Source organism: Oncorhynchus nerka, linkage group LG12 (genome assembly GCF_034236695.1).
Source record: "Oncorhynchus nerka isolate Pitt River linkage group LG12, Oner_Uvic_2.0, whole genome shotgun sequence".
NCBI classification, from domain to species: domain Eukaryota; kingdom Metazoa; phylum Chordata; class Actinopteri; order Salmoniformes; family Salmonidae; genus Oncorhynchus; species Oncorhynchus nerka.
In genome coordinates this window covers 21,751,293-21,778,022 of record NC_088407.1, presented here as the reverse complement: position 1 = coordinate 21,778,022, position 26,730 = coordinate 21,751,293, and the positions used below count along the sequence as shown (strand labels likewise).

Below are 26,730 nucleotides of genomic sequence, written 5' to 3'. Positions count from 1 at the left end.
ACTTGCTGAAGGCACTGTATCTATAATCTCTGTGTGTGACTGTTTTAGGAATTTTATGTTTGTCCATATTTAATTTGCTCCCTTGATCAAAGATGTCTTTAAGTCTCTGTAAATCCATTGTAGGAGGAATGGTTGAGTGGAATGGCGCTCACTACTGAGTACAGAATCTTCTCCCATTCCATTTGGCTTCGATCAGCTGTCAAAACCTATATAGTAGGTAACAATCTCCACATTTTTACATGAGGAAAACTATCCAATTCTGAGATAGGGTGCTTTGATCGCCATTCAGGAAACTGCTCAAGCTTTTTGCTCATTCGTCTCCTCACACGGTCAAAACAGGGCCTCGAGAAGGAGGAATTTGTAAATGACAGTGTGTCTGGGGAGTGATGGCGTTTGCAACGAGAGAGGGAGACAGAGACAGAGATAGAGGTAGTTGTTTGGGATAACCACAGGAAAACGACCATTACGCTGTGGTCACTGAGAGAACAGCTGATTAGAAGACTCGGCCAGATAGCAAATTACACTGTAGAGAAGAGAGGAGAAGAATAGATGAGAGGAGAAGAGATGAGAGGAGAAAAAACAACAAGGCCTCTCGTCGGTCCGTCGTGGCTTAGGACGGAGCTACTGTAGAACTGGCATACTCCGAGGAAACTTCAACTTTGGTGGTGGTTCTCTCTGTGTGCGTATGTGTGTTTTTCTGTGAGTGTGGCTACACGCGCGGCTGGCCAGCTGTATGTATGTTGGCACTTTTGCGTGTGTGAACGTCCGCCCTCCCAGGTAGAGCATGGTAGACAGTAGCTATTACATGGGCGTAGCAGCAGTTTGTTTAAAGGTTTGGACCACCATGCCCTCTGCCTACCCTCATAGTAAAGTATTACTGATGATACTATACTCTCTCTCTCTATCAATTCAATTACATTCAAAGGGCTTTATTGGCATGGGAAACATATGTTTACATTTCCACAGCAAGTGAAATAGACAATAAACAAAAGGGAAATAAACAAGGGAAATATACAATCAGAAATGAATAGTAAACATTACTCACAAAAGTTTCAAAAGAATAGAGACATTTCAAATGTTATGTACAGTGTTATTATTGGCTATGTACAGTGTTGTAACAATGTGCAAATACAGTGCCTTCGGAAAGTGTTCAGACACCATTACTTTTGCCACAATTTGTTACATTATTCTAAAATTGAATAACAAAAACAAATCCTCATCAATCTACACACGATACCCCATAATGGCAAAGTGAAAACAGGTTTTTAGAATTTTTTGCAAATGTATTCAAACTAAAAAACAGATTCCTTATTTACATAAGTATTCAGACCCCTTGCTATAAGACTCAAATTTGAGCTCAGGAGCATCCTGTTTCCATTGATCATCCAGATCTGGGGAAGGGTGCTCAAAAAAAAGCTGCATCGTTGAAGGTCCTCAAGAACACAGTGGCCTCCATAATTCTAAATTGGAAGAAGTTTGGAACCACCAAGTCTCTTCCTGGAGCTGGCCGCCCGGCCAAACTGAGCGGGAGAAGAGCCTTGGTCAGGGAGGTGACCAAGAATCCGATGGTCACTCTAACAGAGCTCTAGAGTTCCTCTGTGGAGATGGGATAACCTTCCAGAAGGACAACCATCTCTGCAGCACTCCACCAGTCAGGCCTTTATGTTAGTGGCCAGACGGAAGCCACTCTTCTGTAAAAGGCACATGACAGCCTGCTTGGAGTTTGCCAAAAGGCACCTAAAGACTCTCAGACCATTAGAAACAAGATTCTCTGGTCTTATGAAACTCCAGATTAAACTCTTTGTCCTGAATGCCAAGCGTTACATCTTTTAGGAAACCTGGCACCATCCCTACGGTGAAGCATGATGTTGGCAGCATCATGCTGTGGGGGTGTTTTTCAGGGGCAGGGACTGGGGGACTAGTCAGGATCGAGGCAAAGATGAATGGAGCAAAGTACAGAGATATCCTTGATGAAAACCTGCTCCAGAGTGCTCGGGACCTCAGACTGAGGCAAAGGTTCACCTTTCTACAGGACAATAACGCTAAGCACACAGCCAAGATGATGCAGGAGTGGCTTCGGGACAAGTCTCTGAATGTCCTTCAGTGGCCCAGCCAGAGCCCGGACTTGAACCCGATCGAACATCTCTGGAGAGACCTGGAAATAGCTGTGCAGCAATGTTTCCCAGCCAACCTGACAAAGCTTGAGAGGATCTGCAGAGAAGAATGGGAGAAACTCCCCAAATACAGATGTGACAAGCTTGAAGCATCATACCCAAGAAGACTCAATGCTGTAATCACTGCCAAAGGTGCTTCAACAAAGTACTGAGTAAAGGGTCTGAATACTTATGTGAATTTGATTTTTCCGTATTATTTTAAATAAATTAGCAAAAAAATGTAAAACCTGTTTTTGCTTTGTTATTATGGGGTATTGTGTGTACAGTCGTGGCCAAAAGTTTTGAGAATGACACAAATATTAATTTCCACAAAGTTTGCTGCTTCAGTGTCTTTCGATATTTTTGTCAGATGTTACTATGGAATACTGAAGTATAATTACAAGCATTTCATAAGTGTCAGGCTTTTATTGACAATTACATGAAGTTGATGCAAAGAGTCAATATTTGCAGTGTTGACCCTTCTTTCTCAAGACCTCTGCAATCCGCCCTGGCATTTAATTTCTGGGCCACATCCTGACTGATGGCAGCCCATTTTTGCATAATCAATGCTTGGAGCTTGTCAGAGTTTGTGGGTTTTTGTTTGTCCACCCGCCTCTTGAGGATTGACCACAAGTTCTCAATGGGATTAAGGTCTGGGGAGTTTCCTGGCCATGGACCCAAAATATTGATGTTTTGTTCCCCGAGCTACTTAGTTATCACTTTTGCCTTATGGCAAGGTGCTCCATCATGCTGGAAAAGGCCTTGTTCGTCACCAAACTATTCCTGGATGGTTGGGAGAAGTTGCTCTCGGGGATGTGTTGGTACCATTCTTTATTCATATACTGTGTTCTTAGGCAAAATTGTGTTTGAGCCCATTCCCTTCGGCTGAGAAGCAACCCCACCCATGAATAGTCTCAGGATGCTTTACTGTTGGCATGACACATGACTGATGATAGCGCTCACATTGTCTTCTCCGGACAAGATTTTTTCCCAGGACATTACCCCAGTCCTCAGCAGTCCAATCCCTGTACCTTTTGCAGAATATCAGTCTGTCCCTGATGTTTTTCCTGGAGAGAAGTGGCTTCTTTGCTGCCCTTCTTGACACCAGGCCATCTTCCAAAAGTCTTCGCCTCACTGTGCGTGCAGATGCACTCACACCTGCCCACTCTCATTTTTGAGAAAGCTCTGTACTGGTGGTGCCCGATCCCGCAGCTGAATCAACTTTAGGAGACGTCCTGGTGCTTGCTGGACTTTCTTGGGCGCCCTGAAGCCTTCTTCACAACAATTGAACCGCTGTCCTTGAAGTTCTTGATGATCCAACAAATGGTTGATTTAGGTGCAATCTTACTGGCAGCAATATCCTTGCCTGTGAAGCCCTTTTTGTGCAAAGCAATGATGACGGCATGTGTTTCCTTGCAGGTAACCATGGTTGACAGAGGAAGAACAATGATTCCAAGCACCACCCTCCTTTTGAAGCTTCCAGTCTCGTATTCAAACTCAATCAGCATGACCGAGTGATCTCCAGCCTTGTCCTCGTCAACACTCACACCTGTGTTAACGAGAGAATCACTGACATTACATTTACATTACATTTAAGTCATTTAGCAGACGCTCTTATCCAGAGCGACTTACAAATTGGTGCATTCACCTTATGACCTCCAGTGGAACAGTAGTGCATCTAAATCTTTTCAGGGGGAGGGGGGGTGAGAGGGATTACTTTATCCTATCCTAGGTATTCCTTAAAGAGGTGGGGTTTCAGGTGTCTCCGGAAGGTGGTGATTGACTCCGCCGTCCTGGCGTGACATGATGTCAGCTGGTCCTTTTGTGGCAGGGCTGAAATGTAATGGAAATGTTTTTGGGGGATTCAGTTCATTTGCATGGCAAAGAGGGACTTTGCAATTAATTGCAATTCATCTGATCACGCTTTATAAGATTCTGGAGTATATGCAAATTGCCATCATACAAACTGAGGCAGCTGACTTTGAAAATTAATATTTGTGTCATTTTCAAAACTTTTGGCCACGACTGTAGATTGATGAGGGGGAAAAAACTATTTAATACATTTTTCGAATAAGGCTATATCATAACAAAATGTGGAAAAAGTCAAGGTGACTGAATCTGTAGTTTAAGTATGAAAGAGAATGAATAAACAGATAAATGTAGTTTTATTTAAAATGGTGTTTGTGCTCCACTGGTTTCTTGTGGCACAGGTCATACCATCTTGCTGCTGAGGTGGCACACTGTGGTATTTCACCTAATAGATATGGGAGTTGATCAAAATGTGATTCTTTGTGAGTGTGTGTAATCTGAGGGAAATATGTGTGTCTATTATAGTCATACATTTGGCAGGTGGTTGGAAACTGCGGTTCGGTTTCCACCTTGTTTTGTGGGCAGTGGCCATATAGCCTGTCTTCTCTTGAGAGCCGGATCTGCCTATGGCAGCCTCTTTCAATAGCAAGGCCATGCTCACTGAGTCTGTACATAGTCAAAGCTTTTCAACGTTTGGGTCAGTCACAGTGATCAGGTATTCTGCTACTGTGTACTCTCTGTTTAGGGCCAAATAGCATGTTTTGTTAATTCTTTCCAATGTGTCAAGTTTTTTGTTTACTTTTTTGTTTTCTCATGATTTGGTTGGTTCTAATTGTGTTGCTGTCCTGGGGCTTTGTGGGGTCTGTTAGTGTTAATGAACAGAGTTCCCGTACCAGCGGGCTAAAGGGACTCTTCTCTAGGTCCATCTCTCTGTAAGTGATGGCTTTGTTATTGAAGGTTGGAGAATCGCTTCCTTTTAGATGCTTGTAGAATTTAATTGCTTTTTCTCTGGATTTTGATCATTAGTGGGAATCCTCCTAATTTTCCTCTGCATGCATTATTATTTACGTTGTACACAAGGATGTTTTTGCAGATTTCCTCATGCTGTCTCAATTTGGTGTTTGTCTCATTTTGTGAATTCCTAGTTGGTAAGTGGACCCCGGACGTCAGCAATGGGTTCTATAACTGACTCAAGTATTTTTTGACAGATCTTAATTGGGATGTAAAATGTTATTTTTCTTTTGATTGCGTAGAAGGCCCTCTCAGATCGTTCACAGCTTTGTGGAAGTTAACTGTCGTGCTGATGTTTAGACCGAGGTGGGTATAGTTTTTTGAGTGCTCTTGGGAAACAGAGTCTAGGTGGAATTTGTATTTGTGGTCCTGACAACTGGAGCTTTTTTGGAACACCATTATTTTTGGCTTACTGAGATTTACTGTCAGGGCCCAGTTCTGACAGAATCTGTGCAGAAGATCTTAGGTGCTGCTGTAGGCCCTCCTTGGTTGGGGACAGAAGCACCAGATCATCAGCAAACGGTAGACATTTGACTTCATGGTGTACAAAGACACATCTGATTCGTACCTGATTCTGTTATGGAGGCCATAGGGATGGTACAGTCCATCACTCTAAAATGTGATACTGAAATTGTATATGGTTATATTATGTAAAAATAATGGTGCAACACTAATAAATCAAATATTATTTTATAACATGCGCTTTCTGCAGGGTTGGATACGGTCGCTGTCTGCGGTTCTGGAACAATCTTCAGTGCGTCGTAGAATTGGCGCCTTTTCCTATGTTGCTATCCTGTTTGGGCTCGGCGTCCCGCTGGCGGGACAACTTCGTTGAAACTGGAGGGCGCGCAATTCAAATAAATAATCATAAACATTATGGATATTAAACATTTAGGGACATGCAAGTGTCTTATATCGGTTGAAAGCTTAAATTCTTGTTAATCTAACTGCACTGTCCTTTTTACAGTAGCCATTACAGAGAAAACATGCCATGCGACTGTTTCGAGGACGGCGCCCCATATTAAAATATTTTTCCACCAACACGGGTTTCATAAATTCACAAATGGCAATTAAATATTCACTTACTTTTTGAAAATCTTCCTCTGGTTTGTCAACCAAATCGTCCCAGCTATAATATGTAGTGTTGTTTTGTTAGATAAAATCCTTCCTTATATCCCAAAAAGTCTGTTTAGTTGGCGCCATCGATTTGAGTAATCCACTCGTTCAATATGGAGAGAAAGGAATCCGAAAACCTACTACTTTGTTTCAACAAGTCAAACTACGTTTCTATTAACTCCTCAGATACCCTAAAATGTAATCAAACTATAATATTTCTTACGGAAAGAAGTATGTTCAATAGGAAACCGATTTTAGCAGGTGTGTCTTCATCGCTCACCCAAACACAAATTTCCAAGACTGTGTCCCTGTTCTAAAACTCATATTTCTTATTCGTTTTGGAAGTTACAGGCCTGAAACGTTGAACATAGACTGCCGACAGCATGTGGAAGCCATAGGAATTGCATCCTGGGAGCTTAGAATTCAGTATGCCCCTATACTTTCCATTGTAAGAGCATGGACTCTCAAAATAAAAATTCTGGTTGGTTTTTCTTTCTACCATATCTATTGTGTTATAGTCTCCTACATTATTTTTTAACATTTCTACAAACTTCAAAGTGTTTTCTTTCCAATGGTACCAATTATATGCATATCCTGGCTTTAGGGCTTGAGCAACATGCAGTTTACTTTGGGCACGTCAGTCAGGCGGAAATTGAGAAGAAAAAAAGGGCCTAGCCCTTGTTCTTAACTGACTTCCCTAGTTAAATAAAGGTTAAATAAAAAAATAGACATCCCTGTGTTTTGAGAGAAATGTCTGAGTTTGACAGGTGTTGTTTACGGTTTGAGCAAGAAAACAATAACTGATTCGATAAATTGAATGAAGTTGCGCATAGTGCTATCGGAAAGTATTCAGACCCCTTGACTTTGACATTTTGCAAATGTATTAAAAATAAAAAAAATAAACAGAAATACCTTATTTAAATTCAGTACCAGTCAAAAGTTTGGACACAGCTACTTATTCAAGGGTTTTTATTTATTTTTACTATTTTCTAGTAAATAGTGAAGACATCAAAACTATGAAATAACACATATGGAATCATCTAGTAACAAAACATTTTTTTTACATTATTTTATATTTGAGATTCTTCAAAGTAGCCACCCTTTGCCTTGATGACAGCTTTGCACACTCTTGGCATTCTCTCAACTAGCCTCACAAGGTAGTCACCTGGAATGCATTTCATTTAACAGGTGTGTATTGTTAAGTTCATTTTTGGAATTTCTTTACATCTTAATGCGTTTGAGCCAATTAGTTGTGTTGTGACAAGGTAGGGGTGGTATACAGAAGGATAGCCCTATTTGGTAAAAGACTACGTCCATATTATGGCAAGAACCGCTCAAATAAGCAAAGAGAAACAACAGTCCATCATTACTTGAAGACATGGTCATTCAGTTCGGAAAATGTCAAGAACTTTGAAAGATTCTTCAAGTGCAGTCGCAAAAACCATCAAGCTCTATGATGAAACTGGCTCTCATGAGGGCCGCCTCAGGAAAGGAAGACCCAGAGTTGCCTGTACCAGCTGAGACACAGGGGTGACCTACTATGCTATACTATGCTATGCATGCTAAGAGTCGAGGAAAGACTGACCACATCGCTTCTTGTTTTTGTAAGAAACAATCATGTGTTAGAAATTCCAAATTGTTTGCATAGTCAACTTACACACAGCAAGAACACACACACACTTACCCCACCAGACATGCCACCAGGGGTCGTTTCACAGTCCCCAGGTCTAAAGCAAATTCAAGGAAACGTACAGTATTAAACCGAGCCATGATTGCATAGAACTCCCTTCCATCTCATATAGTGCAAGCGAACAGCAAACCTGGTTTCAAAAAACAAATAAAGGAACACCTCTTTCCCCCCAATGTGGCCTACTTTTTGTGTGTACGTACTGACATGTACGTGTAACTGCTAGATGCACACACACTACATGTTCATGTTTTTAAATGTATGTAAATTGTAAAGTATTTGTCTGTAATGTATTTTCCCGTTATGTCGGACCTCAGTAAGACCAGCTGTTGCCATTGGCGTCGGCTAAGGGGGATCCTAACAAAATGAAAAACTACACAAATCAACAACGTTGGATTGGTGTAAGCATGGACTTTCTACCATTTTTCTGACACCAGTCCATTCATTTGTAATCCATTAGGGCAGTGAACAGTTCTTGGAGAGATAATCAGACCATTGTCAGTGTTGAAGACGCATACGCACACACACACATCTGGTCTCTGGTCCTGATTTGTCTTGATTAAAGTCAACCAGAAATCCTTAGCAGACCTCTCAAGTGGTGACAGGTTACTTCCCAGAGCCAGCCCGGTGCGTATGTGCATCTAGTGTGTGTGTGTGTGTGTCTACACAATTCTTTTCGGCATTTGTACAGTGTGTTTAAGTTTGAGGCTGCGTGTATGTAGGCCATAGTATTTAGGGTCTGTGTTGAAATGTGAGAATGACAGACATTAATATTCATCTATAAATTTGTCAAGCATGAATCTCCACCATACTGTTTCTGTATGTGTTTCCATTTGTGTGCCTGTCTGCCTGGGTTGGTTAGTAAAGTGTGTGTGTGTGTTGTACAGTGTGGAATGAGCTCTGAGAATTACAGAGAGTTGTGCAGCTCTATGTTCTTCTGTCACTGTTCTGGGGCCTGCCTTGTGGTGGGATCTGTTTCTGATTCACACACACCCATGTCGCTTCACTTTCAGTGGTCAGGAGGAATATAATCTCTCTCTCTGACAATCAACATTATTCTGTTTACGCTCCTTCCTCTTTTCCTAAGTAAATCACATCACTGATGGCTCTGTATACGGGATTTAACTGAACCCTTTCCTGTAGTGCCAGGCCAAACCATGAAATGGGGAGCACATGAGTTAAGCTGCAGCCCTAATGGACAGGATAAAATGCTGTTTATGACCATATTATGATCACAGTGTAGTTCCCATGCTGATTCTTGCCAACAGTGATTCTTCAGACTCGTACAAACTCACTGCTGGCTTATGTTCTGTAGCCAAACCCACAACGGGTCTTTTTTAAAGTGTTCAGAAAGGAAAAACTATGTAGAATGTGGTGGAAATATGATGATGATCTATTTGGATAACTAACTTGCTTTGTCTCTCTCTCCCTTCTCTCTCTTTCATTCTTTCTGCCTCTTTCTTTCTTTTCCAATTCCCCCCACTCTCTCGCCCTCTCTCTCTCTCTCTCTCTCTCTCTCTCTCTCTCTCTCTCTCGCCCTCTCTCTCTCTCTCGCCCTCCCCCTCTCTCTCTCTCTCTCTCTCTCTCTCGCCCTCTCTCTCTCTCTCTCTCGCCCTCTCTCTCTCTCTCACTCTCTCTCTCGCCCTCCCTCTCTCTCTCTCGCCCTCTCTCTCTCTCGCCCAGGTAAAACTGACCCTGGTGACAGCCAGTGCAGGAGGACCAGGGCAGGGGGGTGTGGACATGTCCTCTGCCCCCAGGCTCAGGCCCTCTCCCCCGGTCAGCCAGCTTGTGCGTCTGCTGTGGGGCGAGGACACGGTGGAGCTCCAGATGTCTATAGGACACATCCCTCACATCGTCATGTACCTGTCACTCAAACTGGACTCCGACTCCCCCCTGGAAGAGGTCAGTTCAGTAGGTCTCAGAAATGCACCCTATTCCCTATATAGTGCACTGCTTGGTACGAACACATTCGACCAAGAAGCAAAACCCGAAATGAAATTTAAAACGTATTGTGCGTCTAACTGTAGTTCAATGTTAGCTAAGTGCTTTCTTCAGACCCAGTGAAAAGTACCTCATGGATGCAGTTCATTTTATACACTCAATAAATGAGTACTTGACTGAATTAAGTCATTAAATGTAAAAAAATATATATAAAAAAATACCCATGTAGGAAATTCCTTAGCGCAGCACTTAAAAAGCTTGTTGGCACACTGTGTTTTCTGACACAAAGCAGAAGCTTTAGAGAACAGAACTACCACTCTGGTAGGCTTTCAGATCCAGGGCCTTTGCCTCTTTATAACAACATCCAAAATGTACAGGCACACACACACACACACACAAACACACACATACACAGTGGAAAAATAGAAACATGGGAAAGGTGTGAAGAATAAAGTTAGTTCCTTTTGATAATATCTCCCCTGACGATACAAAACCATTACATTAGTAATGGGATAAATAAATGTCAATAATTGCACAAGGATTGAAGTGATTAACGTTAGTTTCACTGACTTCAATGCAATATATTAATTGGATTATATGACGCTTTTCCAAGTACTCAATGTGTTTTACATTGTAGGGGGGCTCACACCTCATAGATACAGTGGGGCAAAAAAGTATTTAGTCAGCCACCAATTGTGCAAGTTCTCCCACTTAAAAAGATGAGAGGCCTGTAATGTTCATCATAGGTACACTTCAACTATGACAGACAAAATGAGGGAAACTTGATGTCTCAAGTTTTGAGGGAGCGTGCAATTGGCATGCTGACTGCAGGAATGCCCACCAGAGCTGTTGCCAAATAATTGAATGTTAAGCCGACTCCAAAGTTGTTTTAGAGAATTTGGCTGTACGTACAACTGGCCTTACATCCACAGACAACGTGTATGTTGTTGTGTGGACGAGCAGTTTGGGAATACAGATGCATATATATCAGTCATATAATTTATTTGTTTCAATTGACTGATTTCCTCATGCAGTGGCTTGTGAATGTTTTCACCCCCCTTGGCATTTTTCCTATTTTGTTTCCTTTAAACCTGGAATTAAAATTGATTTTTTTTGGGGGGGGGGGGGGGGGTTCGTATCATTTGATTTACACAACATGCCTACCAGTTTTAAGATGCAAAATATTTTAAAATAATAAAACAAGAAAAAAAAACTGAATTTGAGCGTGCATAACTATTCACCCCCCAATGTCAATACTTTGTAGAGACACCTTTATCAGCAATTACAGCTGCAAGTCTCTTGGGGTATGTCTCTTTATGCTTGGCACATCTAGCCACTGGGACTTTTGCCCATTCTTCAAGGCAAAACTGCTCCAGCTCCTTCAAGATGGCTGGCTTCCGCTGCTGTACAGCAATCTTTAAGTCATACCACAGATTCTCAATTGGATTGAGGTTTGGGCTTTGACTAGGCCATTCCAATACATTTTAATGTTTCCCCTTAAGCCACTCGTGTTGCTTTAGTAGTATGCTTAGGGTCATTGTCCTGTTGGAAGTTGAACCGCCGTCCCAGTCTCAAATCTCAGGAAGACTGAAACAGGTTGAAACAAGAAATTACCTGTATTTAGCGCCATCCATCATTACTTCGATTCCAGTTTCCCAGTCCCTGCCGATGGAAACACATCCCACAGCATGATGCTGCCACCACCATGCTTCACTGTGGGGATCGTGTTCTCGGGGTGATGAGAGGTGTTGGGTTTGCGCCAGACATAGCGTTTTCCTTTATGGCCAAAACACTCATTTTTAGTCTCATCTGACCAGAGTATGTTCTTCCATCAGTTTGGGGATTCTCCCACATGCCTTTTGGCGAACACCAAACGTGTATGCTTGTTTTTTTCTTGAAGCAATGGGATTTTTCTGGCCACTCTTCCGTAAGCCCAGCTCTGTGGAGTGTACGGCTTAAAAAGTGGTCCTTTGGAAAGATATTCCAATCTCCGCTGTGGAGCTTTGCAGCTCCTTCAGTGTTATCTCTGGTCTCTTGGTTGCGCCTCTGATTAATGCCCTCCTTGCCTGATCTGTGAGTTTTGGTGGGCGTCCCTCTCTTGGCAGGTTTGTTGTGGTGCCATATTCTTTCCATTTTTTAATAATGGATTTAATGGTGCTCTGTGGGATGTTCAAAGTTTCTGATATTTTTTATACCCCAACCCTGATCTGTACTTCTCCACAACTTTGTCCCTGACCTGTTTGGAGAGCTCCTTGGTCTTCATGGTGCCGCTTGCTTGGTGGTGCCCCTTGCTTAGTGGTGTTGCAGACAGTGGGGCCTTTCAGAACAGGTGTATATATACTGAGATCATGTGACAGATCACGTGACACTTACATTGCACACAGGTGTACTTTATTTAACTAATTATGTGACTTCTGATGGTAATTGATTGCACTAGATCTTATGTTATGGACTTCATAGCAAACGGGTGAATACATATGCACGCACTACTTTTCTGCTTTTTATTTTTTATCATTTTTAGAAACTTTTTTTTTTTTTTAAATTTCACAATTTTTACTATTTTGTGTTTGTCCAGTACATGAAATCGAAATTAAAAATCCATTTAAATTACAGGTTGTAATCCAACAAAATAGGAAAAACACCAAGGGGGATGAATACTTTTGCAAGGCACTGTATGAATTGTAACTCAATAATTTAATTAATTTTTTTTCTTCAGTATAGTAGCCACACTTAATTTCAGACGCTCTCTCTCTTCTCTCTTTCTCTATCTCTCTCAAAATTCAAGTTCAAATTCAGATTGGTTCAGTTCATTTCAGTAGTAGTAATAATAGTACATTTGAAGTCAGAAGTTTACATACACCTTAGCCAAATACATTTAAACTCAGTTTTTCACAATTCCCAACATTTAATCCTAGTAAAAAGTCCCTGTTTTAGGTCAGTTAGGATCACCACTTTATTTTAAGATTGTGAAATGTCAGAATAATAGTAGAGAGAATTATTTATTTCAGCTTTTATTTCTTTCATCACATTACCAGTGGGTCAGAAGTTTACATACACTCAATTAGTATTTGGTAGCATTGCCTTTAAATTGGGATAACTTGGGTCAAGCCTTCCACAAGATTCCCACAGTAAGTTGGGTGAATTTTGGCCCATTCATCCTGACAGAGCTGGTGTAACTGAATCAAGTTTGTAGGCCTTCTTGCTCAAACACACTTTATCAGTTCTGCCCACTTTTTCTATAGGAGTGAGGTCAGGGCTTTGTGATGGCCACTCCAATACCTTCACTTTGTTGTCCTTAAGCCATTTTGCCACAACTTTGGAAGTATGCTTGGGGTCATTGTCCATTTGGAAGACCCATTTGCGACCAAGCATTAACTTCCTGACTGATGTCTTGAGATGTTGCTTCAATATATCCACATCATTTTCCTTTCTCTCATGATGCCATCTATTTCGTGAAGTGCACCAGTCCCTCCTACAGCAAAGCACCCCCACAACATGATGCTGCCACCCCCGTGCTTCACGGTTGGGATGTTCTTCAGCTGTACTTCGGCTTGCAAGCCTCCATTTTCCTCCAAACATAACGATGGTCATTATGGCCAAACAGTTCTATTTTTGTTTCATCAGACCAGAGGACATTTCTCCAAAACTTACGCTCTTTGTCCCCATGTGCAGTTGCAAACCATAGTCTGGCTTTTTTTATGGCGGTTTTGGAGCAGTGGCTTCTTCCTTGCTGAGCGGCCTTTCAGATTATGTTGATATAGGACTCGTTTTACTGTGGATATTGATACTTTTGTACCTGTTTCCTCTAGAATCTTCACAAGGTCATTTGCTGTTGTTCTGGGATTGATTTGCACTTTTTGCACCAAAGTACGTTCATCTCTAGGAGACAGAACGTGTCTCCTTCCTGAGCGGTATGACAGCTGCGTGGTCCCATGGTGTTTATACTTGCGTACTATTGTTTGTACAGATGAAGGTGGTACCTTCAAGCATTTGGAAATTGCTCCCAAGGATGAACCAGACTTGTGGAGGTCTACAATTTATTTTCTGATTTCTTGGCGGATTTATTCCATGATGTCAAGCAAAGAGGCACTGAGTTTGAAGGTAGGCCTTGAAATACATCCACAGGTACACCTCCAATTGACTCAAATGATGTCAATTAGACTCTCAGAGGCTTCTAAAGACATGACATCATTTTCTGGAATTTTCCAAGCTGTTTGAAAGCACAGTCAACTTTAGTGTATGTGAACTTTTGACCCACTGGAATTTTGATACAGTGAGTTAAAAGTCAAATAATCTGTCTGTAAACAATTGTTGGAAAAATGACTTGTGTCATGCACAAAGTAGATGTCCTAACCCGACTTGCCAAAACTATAGTTTGTTAACAAGAAATTTGTGGCATGGTCGAAAAACGAGTTTTAATGACAACTTAAATGTATGTAAACTTCCGATTTCAACTGTACATACTGTGTAATCATGTATACAGGTACAACACTACTGTTGTTGTATGGTGGAATCTTCGGTTTATTACGTTTAATTAAATAAAAACAGAATGGCTAGTAAATCAACAACACGTACATGGATGATTGTTACACTATGTATTACTGCCAGTTATATAGAATGTCAACTCTTCATGGGATTAATTCTCTCTCTCTCTACACCAGTACTCTCTCTCTCTCAGAACTTGGAATTCGAAAACACATCAGCTTGTCCGCCGATTATAGAGTAGGAGAAATGACAGAAGTTGTGTGTGTAGCCTGTGTGTGTGCATTTTGAAATCTGTGTTTCTGTGGGTACACACACAGTGTCAGTGTTTTTATATTTATTTTGATGGAAAAAGGAGGACTTGATAGACTTGACAGGTGAAAGCAATATGGTGGAAGCTGATTGTTAGGTCAGAACATTAAGATGCATCTTGAAGACTGCTGGATAGAAATGTTTATTACTTGGAAACCAATCATAGTTTCAGTGCCTGAGGTGTATACTACAAAGCAGGATGGAGGAGTTAGCCAGCTAACTTGCCTGAATATAACTTTGTCTGTGGTACAAGTGTTGGTGTTGTTGACCCAGAGGTGAATGTCTGGCATTTTAAGGATTCTCCCAGCTTTTGTCCTTGTTTCCAGGGCTATGAGGCCCTACTCCTCATTCACCCCCCCCCCCCTCGGCCAATGTCCAAAGTGGTCGACCCAAACTCCCCCCAGCCCTCTCCTGAAGTAGTCGGCTCAGACAATACAGGGGAGCCTGCCCCGCGCTCTGTCTTCTCTAACAGACTGTCTGTCTGTGTACTTTCTCAGCAAGAGATCCTGTACCAGTACCCTGTTTCTGAGGCGTCCAGCCAGCTGAAGGGAGTCCGAGGGATCTTCCTCACTTTGTGTGACATGCTGGAGAATGTCACCGGGGGACAGATAGTCAGGTAAACAAAGTCTGTACAATCATATACATATTGTGGGAGCTCAGTAAGAATTCCAAGGAAATAAGAAAATGTCCACTTCCTGTTTGCCGTGGCCTCCAGAAATACTGAAGAAGTTTATTGGGAACAGCAAATAGAGGGTTAGGTTAGTCAGGTAAGACTGCCACAGAGGTAGTGAATATACAAAGCCCCAATTAAATATACGAACTACTAAAAATGGAAATTCCTGCCATGGTTATATTTCTTCTCTATCTTTTCTCCTGCACCGGTTCTTCCTCTCGCTTTCCTCTCCTCCTCTCCCCCTCTTTCTTTTCTGTGCTCTAACCTTCTGCCTTCTCTTCCCCCTCCTCCTCTGTCTTATTCCCCTTCTTTTTTTTGTCTGCACTCTACCCGTCTTCTCTTTTTCTTTCTCCTCCTCCCCTCCATCCCCCTCTCATCAGCTCGTCTCTCCTGCTCCGTAAACAGCTGGTCCATGTGGGCTACTGGAAGGAGAGCAACAACCTGCTGGTGATCGGCCTGCCTGCTGAGAGGTACCGACCAGTGGAGGCTGCAGAGGGGAGGATGGCTCATAATAATGTCTGGAATGGAGTAAATGGAATGGCATCAAACACATGGAAACCATGTGTTTGATGTATTTGAAACCATTCCACTTATTCGGCTCCAGCCATTACCAAGAGCCCGTCCTCCCCAATTAAGGTGCCACCAACCTCCTGTGGTATCAACACATCAAAGTCATCCGAAGTCAATCATAGCATCAAATACAGTGCCTTGCGAAAGTATTCGGCCCCCTTGAACTTTGCGACCTTTTGCCACATTTCAGGCTTCAAACATAAAGATATAAAACTGTATTTTTTTGTGAAGAATCAACAACAAGTGGAACGACATTTATTGGATATTTCAAACTTTTTTAACAAATCAAAAACTGAAAAATTGGGGTGCAAAATTATTCAGCCCCTTTACTTTCAGTGCAGCAAACTCTCTCCAGAAGTTCAGTGAGGATCTCTGAATGATCCAATGTTGACCTAAATGACTAATGATGAAAAATACAATCCACCTGTGTGTAATCAAGTCTCCGTATAAATGCACCTGCACTGTGATAGTCTCAGAGGTCCGTTAAAAGCGCAGAGAGCATCATGAAGAACAAGGAACACACCAGACAGGTCCGAGATACTGTTGTGAAGAAGTTTAAAGCCAGATTTGGATACAAAAATATTTCCCAAGCTTTAAACATCCCAAGGAGCACTGTGCAAGCGATAATATTGAAATGGAAGGCGTATCAGACCACTGCAAATCTACCAAGACCTGGCCGTCCCTCTAAACTTTCAGCTCATACAAGGAGAAGACTGATCAGAGATGCAGCCAAGAGGCCCATGATCACTCTGGATGAACTGCGGAGATCTACAGCTGAGGTGGGAGACTCTGTCCATAGGACAACAATCAGTCGTATATTGCACAAATCTGGCCTTTATGGAAGAGTGGCAAGAACATTTAACATTTACATTTAAGTCATTTAGCAGACGCTCTTATCCAGAGCGACTTACAAATTGGTGCATTCACCTTATGACATCCAGTGGAACAGTAGTGCATCTAAATCTTTTAAGGGGGTGAGAGGGATTACTTTATCCTATCCTAGGTATTCCTTACAGAGGTGGGGTTTCAGGTGTCTCCGGAAGGTGGTGATTGACTCCGCTGTCCTGGCGTCGTGAGGGAGTTTGTTCCACCATTGGGGGGCCAGAGCAGCGAACAGTTTTGACTGGGCTGAGCGGGAACTGTACTTCCTCAGTGGTAGGGAGGCGAGCAGGCCAGAGGTGGATGAACGCAGTGCCCTTGTTTGGGTGTAGGGCCTGATCAGAGCCTGGAGGTACTGAGGGTGCCGTTCCCCTCACAGCTCCGTAGGCAAGCACCATGGTCTTGTAGCGGATGCGAGCTTCAACTGGAAGCCAGTGGAGAGAGCGGAGGAGCGGGGTGACGTGAGAGAACTTGGGAAGGTTGAACACCAGACGGGCTGCGGCGTTCTGGATGAGTTGTAGGGTTTAATGGCACAGGCAGGGAGCCCAGCCAACAGCGAGTTGCAGTAATCCAGACGGGAGATGACAAGTGCCTGGATTAGGACCTGCGCCGCTTCCTGTGTGAGGCAGGGTCGTACTCTGCGGATGTTGTAGAGCATGAACCTACAGGAACGGGCCACCGCCTTGATGTTAGTTGAGAACGACAGGGTGTTGTCCAGGATCACGCCAAGGTTCTTAGCGCTCTGGGAGGAGGACACAATGGAGTTGTCAACCGTGATGGCGAGATCATGGAACGGGCAGTCCTTCCCCGGGAGGAAGAGCAGCTCCGTCTTGCCGAGGTTCAGCTTGAGGTGGTGATCCGTCATCCACACTGATATGTCTGCCAGACATGCAGAGATGCGATTCGCCACCTGGTCATCAGAAGGGGGAAAGGAGAAGATTAATTGTGTGTCATCTGCATAGCAATGATAGGAGAGACCATGTGAGGTTATGACAGAGCTAAGTGACTTGGTGTATAGCGAGAATAGGAGAGGGCCTAGAACAGAGCCCTGGGGGACACCAGTGGTGAGAGCACGTGGTGTGGAGACGGATTCTCGCCACGCCACCTGGTAGGAGCGACCTGTCAGGTAGGACGCAATCCAAGCGTGGGCCGCGCCGGAGATGCCCAACTCGGAGAGGGTGGAGAGGAGGATCTGATGGTTCACAGTATCGAAGGCAGCCGATAGGTCTAGAAGGATGAGAGCAGAGGAGAGAGAGTTAGCTTTAGCAGTGCGGAGCGCCTCCGTGATACAGAGAAGAGCAGTCTCAGTTGAATGACTAGTCTTGAAACCTGACTGATATGGATCAAGAAGGTCATTCTGAGAGAGATAGCGGGAGAGCTGGCCAAGGACGGCACGTTCAAGAGTTTTGGAGAGAAAAGAAAGAAGGGATACTGGTCTGTAGTTGTTGACATCGGAGGGATCGAGTGTAGGTTTTTTCAGAAGGGGTGCAACTCTCGCTCTCTTGAAGACGGAAGGGACGTAGCCAGCGGTCAGGGATGAGTTGATGAGCGAGGTGAGGTAAGGGAGAAGGTCTCCGGAAATGGTCTGGAGAAGAGAGGAGGGGATAGGGTCAAGCGGGCAGGTTGTTGAGCGGCCGGCCGTCACAAGACGCGAGATTTCATCTGGAGAGAGAGGGGAGAAAGAGGTCAGAGCACAGGGTAGGGCAGTGTGAGCAGAACCAGCGGTGTCGTTTGACTTAGCAAACGAGGATCGGATGTCGTCGACCTTCTTTTCAAAATTGTTGACGAAGTCATCTGCAGAGAGGGAGGAGGGGGGGAGGGGGAGGAGGATTCAGGAGGGAGGAGAAGGTGGCAAAGAGCTTCCTAGGGTTAGAGGCAGATGCTTGGAATTTAGAGTGGTAGAAAGTGGCTTTAGCAGCAGAGAGAGAAGAGGAAAATGTAGAGAGGAGGGTGTGAAAGGATGCCAGGTCCGCAGGGAGGCGAGTTTTCCTCAATTTCCGCTCGGCTGCCCGGAGCCCAGTTCTGTGAGCTCGCAATGAGTCGTCGAGCCACGGAGCGGGAGGGGAGGACCGAGCCGGCCTGGAGGATAGGGGACATAGAGAGTCAAAGGATGCAGAAAGGGAGGAGAGGAGGGTTGAGGAGGCAGAATCAGGAGATAGGTTGGAGAAGGTTTGAGCAGAGGGAAGAGATGATAGGATGGAAGAGGAGAGAGTAGCGGGGGAGAGAGAGCGAAGGTTGGGACGGCACGATACCATCCGAGTAGGGGCAGTGTGGGAAGTGTTGGATGAGAGCGAGAGGGAAAAGGATACAAGGTAGTGGTCGGAGACTTGGAGGGGAGTTGCAATGAGGTTAGTGGAAGAACAGCATCTAGTAAAGATGAGGTCGAGCGTATTTCCTGCCTTGTGAGTAGGGGGGGAAGGTGAGAGGGTGAGGTCAAAAGAGGAGAGGAGTGGAAAGAAGGAGGCAGAGAGGAATGAGTCAAAGTTAGACGTGGGGAGGTTAAAGTCGCCCAGAACTGTGAGAGGTGAGCCGTCCTCAGGAAAGGAGCTTATCAAGGCATCAAGCTCATTGATGAACTCTCCGAGGGAACCTGGAGGGTGATAAATGATAAGGATGTTAAGCTTGAAAGGGCTGGTAACTGTGACAGCATGGAATTCAAAGGAGGCGATAGACAGATGGGTAAGGGGAGAAAGAGAGAATGACCACTTGGGAGAGATGAGGATCCCGGTGCCACCACCCCGCTGACCAGAAGCTCTCGGGGTGTGCGAGAACACGTGGGCAGACGAAGAGAGAGCAGTAGGAGTAGCAGTGTTGTCTGTGGTGATCCATGTTTCCGTCAGTGCCAAGAAGTTTAGGGACTGGAGGGAGGCATAGGCTGAGATGAACTCTGCCTTGTTGGCCGCAGATCGGCAGTTCCAGAGGCTACCGGAGACCTGGAACTCCACGTGGGTCGTGTGCGCTGGGACCACCAGATTAGGGTGGCCGCGGCCACGCGGTGTGGAGCGTTTGTATGGTCTGTGCAGAGAGGAGAGAACAGGGATAGACAGACACATAGTTGACAGGCTACACAAGAGGCTACGCTAATGCAAAGGAGATTGGAATGACAAGTGGACTACACGTCTCGAGTGTTCAGAAAGTTAAGCTTACGTAGCAAGAATCTTATTGACTAAAATGATTAAAATGATACAGTACTGCTGAAGTAGGCTAGCTGGCAGAGGCTGCGTTGTTGACTATGTAGGCTAGCTGGCAGTGGCTGCGTTGTTGACACTACACTAATCAAGTCGTTCCGTTGAGTGTAATAGTTTCTACTGTGCTGCTATTCGGGGCTAGCTGGCTAGCTGGCAGTGTTGATTACGTTACGTTGCGTTAAAAGAACGACAATAGCTGGCTAGCTAACCTAGGAAATCACTCTAGACTACACAATTATCTTTGATACAAAGACGGCTATGTAGCTAGCTATGTAGCTAGCTACGATCAAACAAATCAAGCCGTTGTACTGTAATGAAATGAAATGAAAAATGTGATACTACCTGTGGAGCGAAGCGAAATGCGACCGGGTTGTTGAGTGCGGAAGTTCTGTTCGGTAGACGTTGGCTAGCTGTTGGCTAGAAGAAAGACATTTCTTAAAGATATCCATAAAAAGTGTTGTTTAAAGTTTGCCACAAGCCACCTGGGAGACACACCAAACATGTGGAAGAAGGTGCTCTGGTCAGATGAAACCAAAATTGAACTTTTTGGCAACAATGCAAAACGTTATGTTTGGCGTAAAAGCAACACAGCTCATCACCCTGAACACACACCATCCCCACTGTCAAACATGGTGGTGGCAGCATCGTGGTTTGGGCCTGCTTTTCTTCAGCAGGGACAGGGAAGATGGTTAAAATTGATGGGAAGATGGATGGAGCCAAATACAGGACCATTCTCACACTCAACGTCAACAAAACTAAGGAGATGATTGTGGACTTCAGGAAACAGCAGAGGGAACACCCCCCTATCCACATCGATGGAACAGTAGTGGAGAGGGTAGCAAGTTTTAAGTTCCTCGGCATACACATCACAGACAAACTGAATTGGTCCACTCACACTGACAGCGTCGTGAAGAAGGCGCAGCAGCGCCTCTTCAACCTCAGGAGGCTGAAGAAATTCGGCTTGTCACCAAAAGCACTCACGAACTTCTACAGATGCACAATCGAAGCATCCTGGCGGGCTGTATCAAAACTGCTCCGCCCTCAACCGTAAGGCTCTCCAGAGGGTAGTGAGGTCTGCACAACGCATCACCGGGGGCAAAACCTGCCCTCCAGGACACCTACACCACCCGATGTTACAGGAAGGCCATAAAGATCATCAAGGACATCAACCACCCGAACCACTGCCTGTTCACCCCGCTATCATCCAGAAGGCGAGGTCAGTACAGGTGCATCAAAGCTGGGACTGAGAGACTGAAAAACAGCTTCTATCTCAAGGCTATCAGACTGTTAAACAGCCACCATTGAGTGGCTGCTGCCAACACACTGTCATTGACACTGACCCAACTCCAGCCACTTTAATAATGGGAATTGATGGGAAATGATGTAAATATATCACTAGCCACTTTAAACAATGCTACCTTATATAATGTTACTTACCCTACATTATTCATCTCATATGCATACGTATATACTGTACTCTACATCATCGACTGCATCCTTATGTAATACATGTATCACTAGCCACTTTAACTATGCCACTTTGTTTACTTTGTCTACATACTCATCTCATATGTATATACTGTACTCGATACCATCTACTGTATGCTGCTCTGTACCATCACTCACTCATATATCCTTATGTACATATTCTTTATCCCCTAACACTGTGTATAAGACAGTAGTTTTAGAATTGTTAGTTAGATTACTTGTTGGTTATCACTGCATTGTCGGAACTAGAAGCACAAGCATTTCGCTACACTCGCATTAACATCTGCTAACCATGTGTATGTGACAAATAAAATTTGATTTGATTTGATTTGATTTTGGAAGAAAACCTGATGGAGTCTGCAAAAGACCTGAGACTGGGACGGAGATTTGTCTTCCAACAAGACAATGATCCAAAACATAAAGCAAAATCTACAATGGAATGGTTCAAAAATAAACATATCCAGGTGTTAGAATGGCCAAGTCAAAGTCCAGACCTGAATCCAATCGAGAATCTGTGGAAAGAACTGAAAACTGCTGTTCACAAATGCTCTCCATCCAACCTCGCTGAGCTCGAGCTGTTTTGCAAGGAGGAATGGGAAAAAATTTCAGTCTCTCGATGTGCAAAACTGATAGAGACATACCCCAAGCGACTTACAGCTGTAGTCGCAGCAAAAGGTGGCGCTACAAAGTATTAACTTAAGGGGGCTGAATAATTTTGCACGCCCAATTTTTCCGTTTTTGATTTGTTAAAAAAGTTTGAAATATCCAATAAATGTCGTTCCACTTCATGATTGTGTCCCACTTGTTGTTGATTCTTCACAAAAAAATACAGTTTTATATCTTTATGTTTGAAGCCTGAAATGTGGCAAAAGGTCGCAAAGTTCAAGGGGGCCGAATACTTTCGCAAGACACTGTACATACTTCCATATTCAATACACCGTCTCACTCAATCACATGTCAGCTAAATGTTATAGCTTTTCTTGACCATGTGCCCTAATAATATGTTTGATCTCCTCCTCCTCGTTGACTGTGTGTTATGTTCTCTTGTTTTCTTCAGGGTTCCTCTGCTCTCTCTGCAGACGGTAGTGGGAGGTGTGGTCAGGACTCTCAACGTGATGTATGGCTCTCTGGGCAGGTCTGTTGACGGTCTCCAGTCCTGGTCATTGACTAGGGATGCATCCTAAATTTGACCAAAAGTAGTGCACTATGTAGGGAATAGGGTGCCATTTCGGATGCTGGTTGGATTTCCCGGTTCAAGCAGTTCCAGTCTTTCTGGCTTCCCATTTGATGCTGTTATATTACATCAAACCTAAATAGGCTTTTTTCCCCCCACCTCTTCCCATCCTCCATCTCTCCCTCCATCTTTTCATTCTCTCCTCCTCAGTGCATTTTGCCAGGTGGACCACGCCCCCAGACTGGACCATTTCTTCTGCCTGTTCTTCCAGCAGCTGATCCACCCCTCCAGGTTGAGTGGCAGCTCCGTGGCCACGCCCCCTGACGTCTCAGAGACTCTGTTCCTGGACGGACTGCCGGCGGTCCGATGGCTCACCCTGCCTCCTGAGATAAAGGTCTGCATGGGCCACAGCTTCGGGCCATGGATGTGTTGAAGCACTTCCTGTTAATTTGTGTCTTCACCATTTGGTGTTTGTGCTTTCTAATGCTTTAACTACCTTTCTTGTCCTATGAAAAGTGTTTTAGACTTGCATGTCAGTGATAAGTTTAGGAATTTGCTCTTGCTATAATATTACTGGGCTTTTTTTGCAATCTTGATCAGGGATGGGCAACTACAGTCCTCTGGGGCTGGAGTGGTGTCACTCTTTCCCCACATCCCTAGCAAAACACAGCTGATTAAACTAATTGCATTCTAATCTGAAGATCATGATTAGTTGATTATTGGAGTCAGGTGTGTTAGCTGGGACTGGGGCAAAAGTGTGACACCAATCAGGCCCTGAGGACTGGAGTTGCCCATCCATGATCTTGGATGTCTTTATTGATTTATGTCTCATCTTTGCTGCCCTCTGCTGTCTGGCGGTAAAAATTACAAGTGATCCTGCCAACCAGTTTTCTGCTCAGACTCTTTTCCAATGCGAGATGCTCCAGAGCATGGTTGACTCTGCAGCCATTGTTAATGCAGAAATAAGTCACTACATCTGTGCTGTAGAATTACAATTGTATGTCAGAATTCTATTGATCGTCTCTGATCGTCTGCCTATTCACAGATGGAGGTTGACACTGTTCTCTCAGACTTTGAATCGTCAGATTTTGGAGAAATGGTAAGTCAAATCGTGACATAGGACTCTGGTCAAATCAGTGCACTTTATAGGGAGTAGGGTGCCATTTCATTAAACAGAGCCACCAGCTGTCTCCTTCCCTCTGTTGGGCCTAGTAGTGAGAGGAGAAGGTGAGTCTATTTCTGGACCTGCCTGTGGATATTTAATGAGCCAGTGAGTGAGTGAGAGAGAGAGAGCAGCAGGCTACTTAATCATTCATGTCTGACCTTCTGAAACTGATAATGAAGATAGTCCTCTCTCTCTCTCAGTCAGAAGACTTCTATGGCATGAGGCGTCTCTACGTGACGCTGGGCTCCTGTCTGTTCTACAAGGTGGGTGACACACACACACACACACACACCTGACACCTGTCTGCTGGATCGCTGTCCTTTCCACACACACTTGACACCTGGGCCCACGGTGAAGCCCAACACCTCACAGACACCCTTGGATGGATAGGAAGAAAGAGCCAGTAAAATGTGATTATATAGATAGCATAACATCACCCAGGATAACACACTGTACTTCTTCATTCCCTGGATGTCACACCATCAGCCTAACAACTAATGCTGGCATATGAATAATGTGTAGAAGAAGTAGGTCGTTCAGTAGACTCCAGTCTCCATCACCTTAAGTGTAGAGAAGGTGTGGCTCTTTAATAAGATCAGGCAACCTGTGTTACTAAAAACATGAACACTGTTTTATATTTATTCTGTGATCTGTGTGTGTGTGCGTTCTTTTGTTCCTGTGTGTGTGTTCTCTGTTTGTCTACGTGTGTGTGTGTTTGTTCCTGTGGGTGTGTGTTCTCTGTCTCTCTACAGGGCTACCTGATAGCCAACCACCTCCCCAAGGAGGACCTGCTGGATGTTTGTCTGTACTGCCAGCACTACTGTCTCCTCCCCCTGGCAGCAGAGCAGCGTGTGGGCCAGCTGGTCATCTGGAGAGAGGTGTTCCCACAACATCGCACCCAGAACCCCCAGACACAGACCAATAACAACCACTGTACCAGGCCCGGCTACTGCCAGCCACAGGGACGCTACTTCCTGCTCATAGTGGGACTGGTAAGATCGTAGTATTAAATAGAACACTAAAGGATGGCCATCTTGGTCTGGAAAGCTTTCATTCTTCTAGAAACACATTATTTTCTTCTGCATTACTAAAAAGAAGAAATGCATCTTAATCCAGTTAGACTTGATCCCTGACCAAGATGGCTGCCATTATCAACTTCATTGACCCTTTTCCTCCCAGACACTTCTGTGAACCCACACATTCTCTCTCCTTCTCCCCCAGAGGCATTTCATGCAGTGCGTCCTCCTGGAGGCAGGGGGCTGTGCGTCCCCTGCCCTGGGGGCCCCGGGACCTGACTGTGTGTACGTGGACCAGGTCAAGGCCACCCTCCTGCAGCTGGAGGGGCTGGACGTAGGGATGGAGGAACGCCTGGCCGCCCCGCCCGCACCCTGCCTCTCTTGTGCTGACTGGTTCCTCCCCTCCTCTGCCCGGGACAGGTTAGTTTTAGTTTAGTAGTTAAGTTAAATACTTTACAACAAATTAACCTTAGTTTAGTAGTAAAACACACATACACATTTAGGATCTTAATTTGAGCCAGTTTGCTACACCTGGAAAATAAGTTTGCAGCAACAGGAAATGTGAATTATAATTAATGTACATTTTTGTAGGGGTTGATACCTTTTTCGTAAGGGAAAATCAAGTCTGAAATTTCAAAGTGGAAATTACAAACTTCAGAAGCCTTTTTAAACCTTGAATACAGTGCTTTCGGAAAGTATTCAGACCCCTTCACTTTTTCCACTTAGTTACATTAAAGCCTTATTCTAAAATTGATTAAATACTTTTTCCCCCTCATCAATCTACAAACAATACCCCATAATGACAAAGCAAAAACTTGTTTTTAGACATTTTGCAAATGTATTAAACATAAAAAACAGATACCTTATTTACGTAGCTATTCAGACCCTTTGCTATGAGACTCAAAATTGAGCTCAGGTGCATCCTGTTTCCATTGATCATCCATGAGATGTTTGTACAACTTGATTGGAGTCCACCTGTGGTAAACCCACAGTTGACAGTGCATGTCAGAACCAAGCCATGAGGTCGAAGGAATTTTCCGTAGAGCTCCAAGACAGGATTGTGTTGAGGCACAGATCTGGGGAAGGGTACCAAAAGACACAGTGGCCTCCATCATTCTTAAATGGATTAAGTTTGGAACCACCAAGAAACTGAGCTATCGGGGGAGAATGGCCTTGGTCAGGGAGGTGACCAAGAACCCGATGGTCACTCTAACAGAGCTCCAGAGTTCCTCTGAGGAGATGGGAGAACCTTCTAGAAGGACAACCATCTCTGCAGTACTCCACTAATCAGGCCTTAATAGTAGTGTCCAGACAGTAGCCACTCCACTTGGAGTTTGCCAGATGGCACCTAAAGGACTCTGACCATGAGAAAAAAGATTATCTAGTCTGATGAAACCAAGATTGAACTATTTGGCCAGAATTGTGTAAAAACGTGTTTTTGATTTGTTATTATCGAGTATTGTGTTTAGATTGTAACGTAACAAAATGTGAAAAAAGTGAATGGGTCCGAATACATTCCAAATGCACTGTACACTACAAGTTTTACATTTCCTGCATTGCAGGGAAGTTATACTGTAAAGGGGTGATCAAATTAAGATCCGACATTGGTATAAAGTCCTCCAGGATGAGACAAAGTGGTCAGAATACTTACTTCCATTGTGGTCCTCAGGTTGGACACCATGGCTGCATCGTCCCCTGTCCTCAGTAAGCTGGCTGGGGCTGTGAAGCCACCGTCCTCCGCCCAGGGAGGGGGGAAGGGAGTGGGCAGGAGCCTCTTCGGAGGGGGTGCCCGGAGACCTAGCCCCCAGAGGAGTCAGTCGGACAGTGGGAGCGAGGGACAGCCGGAGGGGGGTGTAGGAGGGCAGACAGGGCTCAGTCCACACTCCACCCCGGACTCAGCCCGGAAGCTGGACGGGCGGAGAGACTCGCTGGGTTCGGGTGGATCTGATGGGAGTGGAGCCAGTGGAAGTATTTTCAAGGTATCGTCATAACCTTCCCCCTTGCTAAGGTTCCATCAGCTGTATTGACTTTGATACCTTACATTTGTTAGACACGCATACACAACT

General features: G+C 44.3%; 1 protein-coding gene across 6 annotated transcripts in view; it reads left to right on the top strand.

Annotated features, from left to right (window-relative positions):
• The window catches only part of intu (inturned planar cell polarity protein), a 49,095-nt gene that overhangs the window by 16,123 nt on the left and 6,242 nt on the right, over positions 1–26,730 (top strand). For all 6 annotated transcript variants that reach the window (XM_029674291.2, XM_029674292.2, XM_029674289.2 and 3 more), the window contains exons 4-13: positions 9,460–9,678; positions 15,009–15,127; positions 15,565–15,654; positions 22,367–22,444; positions 22,694–22,877; positions 23,529–23,582; positions 23,849–23,911; positions 24,401–24,640; positions 24,870–25,084; positions 26,334–26,643. In XM_029674291.2, the coding sequence (XP_029530151.2) occupies positions 9,460–9,678; positions 15,009–15,127; positions 15,565–15,654; positions 22,367–22,444; positions 22,694–22,877; positions 23,529–23,582; positions 23,849–23,911; positions 24,401–24,640; positions 24,870–25,084; positions 26,334–26,643 (1,572 nt within the window). The remainder of the gene's footprint in view (positions 1–9,459; positions 9,679–15,008; positions 15,128–15,564; positions 15,655–22,366; positions 22,445–22,693; positions 22,878–23,528; positions 23,583–23,848; positions 23,912–24,400; positions 24,641–24,869; positions 25,085–26,333; positions 26,644–26,730) is intronic.